This window comes from Littorina saxatilis, linkage group LG8 (assembly GCF_037325665.1).
Source record: "Littorina saxatilis isolate snail1 linkage group LG8, US_GU_Lsax_2.0, whole genome shotgun sequence".
Taxonomy (NCBI): Eukaryota; Metazoa; Mollusca; class Gastropoda; order Littorinimorpha; family Littorinidae; genus Littorina; species Littorina saxatilis.
The window spans coordinates 57,573,932-57,583,931 of NC_090252.1; the positions used below are offsets into that span (position 1 = coordinate 57,573,932).

Below are 10,000 nucleotides of genomic sequence, written 5' to 3' on the forward strand. Positions count from 1 at the left end.
ACAATCCTACGGAGGTTTACTGGGAAGTGAACAAGAAACATTCTGCCTTTGGTCATCATGTCTCGAGTGTGAAATTTAGAACGCTGTACAAATAAAATAAACCAGTGAGCAACTGAAAACAAAGCGTACGTTTCTGTAATGCTTCGATAATGAGTCGTTGCTGTTTGGAAGCTTTACATTTGTTTTGTTTTTAATCTATATTACTGTATTGTTGTTGTGCCCGCTATAACTGCGTTGATGACGATATTCTGTCAAAACCACTGCCTTTACTTGCCAGATAAGTTACACGACAAATGTGATTAGCATTTTAATTGCATTTTACTGATGAATTTGATAATTACGCATATATGCATATTGCTAATGTACAGCTTGACAGCATTGCCCTTTGCTTTATTTGCGCACGTCTTGCCGCCAGCATGTGTTGAAAAGTCCATTGATGTACTGTGTTTAGTCATTGTTATTACATTCACAGTAAAAATGACAAAACAAAGCATATTTATAGACTTTCAACAACCATCTATGGGCTAACAAGACTGTGCAGGTAGAGTACATGAATAGAGCCGTCATGCTACCAGAATCAGTGGTATTGGTATATTTACTGCAACTTATTGGTATTTTGCTGGCAATGGTAATGACAGAAATATGGCATTATGCCGGGCCACAACTGGCCCGGTAATTTCAGCAGGTAAAGGGCCATTAACGGAAAATATATGGAAAACAGTTTTTTTTATATAAAACTAAAAACCTGCGAAATGCTGGCAAAATGCTGGCAAAATGCTGGGTTTTTGATGGCAAGCCATCAATAAGCCATCAAATAAATGATGGGATTTTGCTGGCAAAATTCTGGCAAAATGATGGCAAGCCATCAAATACATGATGGGTTTTTGCTGGAAAATTGCTGGCAAAATGATGGCAAGCCATCAAAAAGCCAGCAAATAAATGATGGGTTTTTGCTGGCAAAGTGCTGGCTTGCCAGTGATGGCCCATCAATTTGCCAATGTGCATACGGGTAATATGCCAGCATTGGGCCATCAATGGGCCTTTGATGGCAGTAGTTCTGGCAACTGGCATTGCCATCAAAATGCCAGCAATGGCCCAGTTCTGGCATGTTTATTGGGAAATCAGCTTCACTGCGCGGCAAATTTAAACGAAATGTGTATGAACTGTTCGGTAAGACGCCAAATAAACTTGTTGATCATGTAAAAAATGTAAAATATCATTCAGTTTAAGTCACCGTTTTGACGGTTAAAAGTGAATCATGCCGTCAAAAAACGCCATTTTTGAGGGTAGGCGTGTTCACGGACCAGTGACGTCATACCCAAATGTTGCTCAGATCCAGGAAACACATTTTGAGCAGAAGAAAGACTGATCTTCATATACACGTATCTTTCTGACCCAAAAACTGCTGTTTAACATCTGGGCTATTCCACTGAAAAAAAATATCCTTAACTGTTTGAGCTCAGTGTATGTTATGTTTCCTTCTATTCGCTGTTCTATTTCTCTCTTGTGATCAACATGACAAGCCGTATGTGTTTGAGTGTGTGTGCTTGTTCGTGTCGGCTCTATCAACTAAAAGAGAAGTCAAACTAGCAATTGTTAAAAACCCAGTCCGTCCGACCAGCACTGCTATGTTCAGGCTATCATACGTGTCAAGCTCTTGTGGACTCTCACCATTCGATTTTGCTAACAAAACCATAAGTTTGCACCAAAAAGCATAAGACAACGTGCAACATTGCAGAAGTCGTTAGATTAATCACCACACGAACGAAATAAATGCACACACACACACACACACACACACACACACACACACACACACACACACACACACACACACACACACACACACACACACACACACGCACACACACACACACACACAACCAAGAAATCAGTCTTATTTCACACATAAGAAAAGCACACTTTTCTCAACACTGAACTGCACTTTTTTATATAATGTTGAAATGCAAAGCATGTTTAAATGTAAATTTATTGTACCCAGAATCACCTAAATTGTACAAAGACAGTACACTTCCAACCAGACACAAATGTGAGCCAGTCCCAACATCGTGAGACGTGACTTGTCAACTTGAGGGTCAATCTTCAAAGCAGCTTCCCGAATATGTGACTCAAGCTGGTATGTAGAACCTCTGGAAAGATTTCCAGTTTTGCCACAGTTAAACATACAGGTCTCTTGTGGAGAAACTTGCCCACTCTCTCTGCGTGATCTCTTTCCTGTCTCGCCTTCATCTTTTTCAGCTTCATCATGCTGTCTCTTTTCAGCTCTGTCCAACATTCTTTGGTTGTAGTTAGCTCGGCAGTTCTTGTGCCACCTAGCTCCATGTTTGGCTAACGAAGACGCAATCCCTGACCCTTCATTGAATTTGTCTATTTTCAGTGATGACTGAAACGCTCCAACTGCTTTAAAACCTTTTAAATGTCTCTCTGCTGTGCTGTAGCTTTCTTCGGTGGGATTTATCAGCTTTTCTGGCAAAAGATGCACAGGCTCCAGTCCATGTCTTGACTCACGCCGCTTGCCATGTCTTTACTGCTTCAGTTTGAACACACACTGTTAAGTAACGAAATAGATATACACATTGTGTAGGTCCCTGGGCTCACCTGGATATCACCAAAGCTTTGGTGTGTTCCCTGGTCAATTCAAGCTTAGTATTTACCTTCTTTTGTCTCTATTTGGGAGCACCTACAAATATAGCCTAACCCGAAGGTTCCAAAATATGATTTTTGGCTCATTTTTCAACCAGTTATTTATTTTTTCACTTAAAGGCATTAAAACGACAACAACAACCCAATAATATGGATTTATTATGTTTATTCAGTCTTATATTATAGTTTATATGTGTTAAAACGCCCAAACTGTGTGTTTGATATTGTTCGCGACTAGGCACTCCGTTGCCTAGCAACCAAATTTACCAGAGGACAAAAATTGCTTGCCCCCCCCTGGAATTTACATTCTTTGGATGTCTTCTAACAGCACACCAAATGATATGTTGGCATACACATTTGAACAATCGTTTCAACTGGGGGCCCCACTACATGTAAAGAAGGCGTTTGTTGTATACACAGACATATAAGACGTTGACACTTGTCAGCTCGTTCTCACTCTTTATTCGATGTACCTCTCTCATGGCCCAGGCAACACTGCCCTAAAACAGCAAGGGGAAAATCTGTTCTATGCTCGCTCACTCACACATTCACAAAATCACGAACTCCGCGTGATTTACTCCTCGCTCTGTTATGCACAGGAATATTCTCGCTCATCAATGTCGACCAGTGTTCACAATGTTACATACCCCATTTTAAGACCTAATTTTCTCAGGGTATTGAAGGTCTTAAAAGAAAGATTCCACTAAATATGACCCCCCCCCCCCCCCCCCCTGCACCCACTTTACCACCAACCCCGGCCCCAACCCCCTTATTACCACCCTCCTCCCTCAAGGGACTGCATCTTCCCCAATTCATTCTTCATTCACCTCTCTGTTCACTCTTTATCGCACAGGAAAGTTAATTGTGTTAAACCCTGCTTGGAGACTGCAGCTGTTAAGGTACATCCGGAGTCAGGAATTCGGATACTGACACTTGACAGGTGTCACTGACCTGTTTTAGTTCCCACAGTCTATTAAATTCCTTTTTCTGTTGACAGCAGACTCTACTACTGCTAGTTACACTATTCTGTATGCTGGGGGAAATCCCACACCACACAGAAAGGGTCATGACCAGATACCACTACCGCTATTGTGCCCTTATCTGGCTGCGCTATGAACAGGAAAAGTGACTGTCACACAGCAAGCAGAAGAGGTCAGGTTACGATGGCTGCATCTGGCTCGCAGTGAAACACTCCCCTTTCCCCACAGGCCTCAGTAGCAGAACAGACTAAACTGAACTTAGCACGTTCTGCTTCCAACCTGGATGGAGTTAGAGGGTTCTGCTTCCAAGATGAGCAAGAGAAATGCTTGGAGCCAGAACAAATTATGACTTATAAATACGCAATTATGCAAGATTTTCAAGAATCCTGCACAGAAAGTGAGAATCATGTTACCATAAGTCAAATAACTATAAAGTTGCAAAACATGTTATTTTGAGGTAATTGGTTCTGGTTTTAGCCCATCGATATATTGTCTTGATAGCTCAGTGAATATCTCAGGGGTGAAAATCTCCAGCAAACATGTTCATGCTGTGACTCTGACATTTGATGAAAACACGCCAAATGTTGGTCATGTCTGCTCATTACACACACACACACACACGCGCGCGCGCATACGCACACACTTATACGCGCGCGCGCATACGCACACACTTATACGCGCGCGCGCATACGCACACACACACACACACACACACACACACACACACACACACACACACATACACACACGCACACATTACAACCCTCGTCTCGATTCCCCATCCATGTTAAAACATTTGGTCAAAGCTTGTATGTAAACACGATAAAAATGTATAGCGTACCGTGCTTGTTTTCCTCAATCATTCTGCGAACAATGAGAATTTTGAAAATGGTGTAGACGTTCCCCAAGTCAATCACGGCCCAGGGGTATTTGTCGCTTGTTGCGCTGTGTATACACGTCTTTGCAATGCTGGCGTTGAGGACACCGTTCACCAACAAGCATGGTGGCTGATCACTATAGGCACGGGAGCTCAACGTCACTTCCTTGTTGTAGGCAGCGTTGACTGCAAACACGGACACAGACTAAAACTGAAATTGACCTTCATACCACAGGAACTCCACACGAGGCGGTCGGGGCTTATGTCTTGGATGACACTCGGTTAGAACCTTCACCGTGCTTCCTGGGTCGTGGACGACCCAGAGCCTCACAACAGTGTCTTTATCTCTAAATATATTGGGAGTTTTGGATTGATACTTACTATAATCCTCAAACACAATAGAACCTTCCTATCGAAGAATGTGTAAAGGATTATAATTATTTGTAAACAAACAAATAAACAATAACGGCCCAAATCATCCGGACTGTGTAGTCCAAAGCGTGATCCGGTGATGGTTAAAGGGCAGCTGTCGGGTTGCCTGGTCTCAAAAATGCGCGGAGTCGCGTGCAAAAACGCGTTTAAGAGTTTTCCGAGTTGATTCAACTAAAGACTGTTGATTTGGTCCAGAAGAAGACACTTTCATCATTAGTTTGAAACCATTAAAATGCGTGAAAATTTCTGCTAGTTCTCACAATCCGCAAAAAAACGAAGCAGTTGGCAGGCCGAAACGACTCAAAATCCGCGACCGACAACTCTGTCAGCACAAGAAAGACGCCGCAGCGTTAGCCTTGCTGTGACGTCACTCGAGGAAGCCGATAAGGCCGCTGTGAAGTTTACAGTACAATGTAGACTACAGCTGAACATCTGTAATGCTGTACGCGTGATTGATTCTTGCACAAAGTAAAGTATTAGGATGGTGGTATCTTCTCAAGACCCACGTTCCCATTTTCTCTTCTTTGATCTGACCGACTGCAACCTTTACAAGTCATTTCTAAATTGGTTCACATGCTGTTGCTACTCCTCCAGTCCACCCGGTTAAACCATAAAGTTGCTCAACCACAGACCCTCGTGTCCCTTGTCAGCAGACACTGTACACTTATGAAGAAGGTCCGCTTGAGGTGTCACACCAATTACCGTGTACGTGTGAGGTACTGAATTCAAGACAAAAGCCAACTCTGTCGGTGGGAAAATCTAGGAAAGAGATGATGATAATACATCTTCAGTTACTCACTCAAGTAGATAGACGAGATAAGATAAAGGGAAGAGAGACGGAGACAAAGATGAAACAGTGGATCTAGTGTGGAAAATGGGGGAGGGGGGTTCGGCCGCAAAAAATCAAAGATGAATTTGTCAAACTGTGTTTGTGATGGTTATCGTGTGTGTGTGTGTGTGTGTGTGTGTGTGTGTGTGTGTGTGTGTGTGTGTGTGTGTGTGTGTGTGTGTGTGTGTGTGTGTGATAACCCGTATGTGTGTGTCTGTGTATATGTGTGATAACACGTGTGTGTGTGTGTGTGTGTGTGTGTGTGTGTGTGTGTGTGTGTGTGTGTGTGTGTGTGTGTGTGTGTGTGTCTGTGTGTGTCTGTGTGTGAGTGTGTGTGTGTGTGTTTGTGTTCCTCGACGCGTGACAATATCTGCCAATACGTTGAACAAAAACAGGGTTCAAGTGGAACAAAAGCAGGAGGGGGACGGAAGACATGTTATGAACTCCGTTTTTTACTGCGAAATTTTGGCCTGGGAGAAGTCACCCCATCCTAAGTTTCTCTTCACCTACCCGTGAAGTATGCTTGAGGGCTTGACTAGACAACCCGATTGCGCCCATTACACGGCATAAAGAGAGCACCGCTCAACCCGGCCGATTCCGCGGCTGACGTCACGCGTCCAAGGGAAGTAATTTTCGAGCGGGCTGCATTGACTCGGCCAAGAATGCAAACTTTCTTCGATTAAAGACATTGTAGCATGTCTAAAGTCTTCGGACTTGTGTTATCAAGCTGTCAAAATCACCAAGTAACTTTTAAGTATAGTTTCAGTTACATGATAACTCATTCTAAGGAACAGATTTTGAGAGCCACAACCCGACAGCTGCCCTTTAAAGGGCAGCTGTCGGGTTGCCTGACCACAAAATGCGCAGTCGTGTGCAAAAACGCTTTCAATCAATCAATTAGGCTTATATCGCGCATATTCCGTGGGTACAGTTCTAGGCGCTCTGCAGTGATCACGCCGTGGATCGTGTAACTCTGCATTTGCGCCACCGCAACTTTTCATCGCTTCACGCCGACGAAGAGGCAAGCTGCGAGGTGGGTCTCTCGAATGATAAATTAAATTGTTAGAATGCTAGGCACTCAGCATGTTCTCAAGTGTTGCATTTCACATACTTATATCCTTAGCTATATTTCTGTATATATGTTTTGATGCTTTGATGGCCCTGGTGATCGTGACGATCTGTTTTTCTTCTCGTTTCTCCATGTTTTGGGCATATTTTCAGTTTCTGCGTCAAATGCAACAAAACGGAGATTACTGGTTATTCTTGGACATGTTCACTGATAACTTTAATGTTTTATGAATCTCCACGTGTAGTTTCTCTGTATATAGTTCCATATATACTTTGCAAGAAGCAGATAAAAACAGAGTGTCAACAACTCTCTGTAATTCGCCACCGCATCAATTCAATGTTAGATGTAACTCGCCACCGCATTTTTGTTATCAATCAATGACGCTTATATTGCGCATATTCCGTGGGTACAGTTCTAGGCGCTCTGCAGTGATGCCGTGTGAGATGAAATTTTATACGGCCAGTAGATTGCAGCCATTTCGGCGCATATTTACCTTTCACGGCCTATTATTCCAAGTCACACGGGTATAGGTAGACAATTATTAACTGTGCCTAAGCAATTTTGCCAGGAAAGACCCTTTTGTCAATCGTGGGATTTTTAACGTGCACACCCAATATAGTGTACACGGGGGGGAGGGTTCGGACACCGAAGAGAGTCTGCACACAAAGTTGACTCTGAAATAAATTTCCGCCGAACCTGGGATCGAACTCAGGCTGACAGCGTCCAACTACGCAAATTGTTATTTTCAAACGCATCAACATCGTGGAGGCATTTAAACCTTTATTTTTGTCACAAAACTGACAGCAATTGATAGGAGCATTTTAACGTTTGTGCTGCAAGTTTTAAACTCAGGGGAGTGGCGTGATCTTGCCTATGCAAAGGATGTAAAGGCACCATGAGTTGACAAATCAAACTGTAGTATTTCTTCTTCTTCTTCTTCTTCTTCTTCTTCTTCTTCTTCTTCTTCTTCTTCTTCTTCTTCTTCTTCTTCTTCTTCTTCTTCTTCTTCTTCTTCTTCTTCTTCTTCTTCTACTTCTTCTTCTTCTGTATGAACAGTATGCTTATCTGTACTTGAGTGTATAACCCACATGTACTGGAATGTGCTTATATATATATATATATATATATATATATATATGACCCCCCAAAAAAGTCCCTGGGACTGTGAGATTCAAGAGGTTTAGGGTATGATGACATCAATAGGAAATATAACAGTGCTTACCGTAAGAGTGAAAAAAATACTATATTTACAAGTGGGAAATGCATCGATGACTGCTAGTGATGATCTGAACAGATTACGCAGCAAAATAAAGACACATCAGAACATGAAGACCAACGTTTTCACCAATGAGATTTCACTTCTAGGAAGGCACGCTGATGAAAAGCTTGTCCTCATGTTCTCTTATGCATTCATTTACATTCGGAAGATTGACTACACATACAAGAATGTACAAAAACCTTCCGCATGGTTTGAACATTACTTAGTGTAAGGCGACGAATGGCAGGATGGATAGCGTACTTACTTCAGATAAGTGCTTCTTTTTCAAACTAAAAAAAAAAATTAAAAAAAAATAATAATAATCAAAATATGCTGGATCTATTCAAAAGTGTTCATTGCAGAACTGAAAACAAAATTCTTTGAAAACAACATTTCAGGCAACACATTTCTTGGAATGCCGTAAAAGCTGCGTCCTGTACATGAAAGGATAAAAGCATCTTGGGCAGGAGTGAGCAAGTGTGTGTGTGTGTTGGTGTGAGCCTTGAGTGTTGATTTGTGTTTATACTCTTTGCCACATACATCACACGCGTGATTTGCACACATGTGTGGCGGTTTGGGTTTGCATTGCGTTTGCACGCAATTTTTTGTGGCACTTGGAGCAGTCGAATGGTTTTTGCCCGATGTGCTGTTTGTTCACATGTGACTGGAGGTCTGCAGACCTCGTGAATGTTTTTTTGCACATCCCACAGGTAACCCTTGGACCCCCACCCTCTGTGTGATGGAAGAGCCTGTGGTTTCTTAATGTTCGGTGGTGTTTATATGTTTTCCCACATTCTGGGCATAAACACTGCTTTTGCTCTGACTTCTTTTTCTGCGGTGTCGAAGTCACTGGTGGTCGAGTAGTAACTTCTACCACATCACTGACATCAAGGAAGCTGTCAATGGTTTGCCCGGACTGTTCCAAATCCATCTGCAACAAAACCACTCGTATCCCGTCAGAAAAGTTATTGTATAAGCATATGTGATTGAAGAGCGCAGCGATTCTTGCCATTCTAGCAATAAACACTCAGTGGCTGAAATCACTAAGTTTGACAATATGGAACCTACCTCTTCCTGTTTGATTTGCGGTCACTTGAGTCTGAAACTGGGCCTGGAACGCTCCTGTTAAAAACATTGTGGGGCCAAATACCATATAATTCTAAAATTCTTAAGCTTCGTTGGTGTTTATGTGTGTGAAATAATTCTAAAATTCAGTCATTCCTATTACCAGCGACAACACAAAAACTCATCAGTTTGACGCTGGAAGAGAAAAGAACGCCTCTGACAGACGTGACGTTTTTCGGGAAAGAAGAATGACGAAGAATGTGGGAGTGAAACGCCGCCAGGTGCGTCTCAGAAACGTGTTCTACAAAAGCTGAACTATACACTGAACTGAACAACTCCAAATCAATATTTTCAATTGGAAGTGACAGAATCACTGAACTCTTCAACATATTATGCAATTCATTAGACAGTTGCGGTGGCGAATAACATCCAAGACGTGAAATTGCGGTGGCAAATTACACCAAGCATCGGTGGCGTATAACATGAAGTCTAATTGTTTGTGTTTTCTTTTGCCGCGTGCGTCACCCAAAGACAAAATTGTGCAACAGCATTCATCAAGAATACAAAGGACATGTTTAGCTCACAGGATATCATCACGGGAATGCATCAACTAGTGCTGTTTCGTTGAAGTTACGAAGGAAGGGACAAATCGTGCAATTTCAGCTACAATTCCAGCAGAAATCGGACTTCAGAACTGCCGAAACCTGACATTTCGACTAAAAAAGCACATACCTTAGACCTTGAGTATATACTTCTTTAAAATGTACTAATGAAGAATCTAGATGATGCCTGAAAGTCCTACACATTTTCATTTTCTGTGAGAGAC

General features: G+C 42.3%; 1 protein-coding gene across 1 annotated transcript in view; it reads right to left on the reverse strand.

Annotated features, from left to right (window-relative positions):
- Nucleotides 1-10,000, reverse strand: part of LOC138974393 (uncharacterized) — a 270,189-nt gene that overhangs the window by 191,300 nt on the left and 68,889 nt on the right. The window contains exon 3 of the mRNA XM_070347110.1: nt 4,486-4,707. Within this exon, the coding sequence (XP_070203211.1) occupies nt 4,486-4,707 (222 nt within the window). The remainder of the gene's footprint in view (nt 1-4,485; nt 4,708-10,000) is intronic.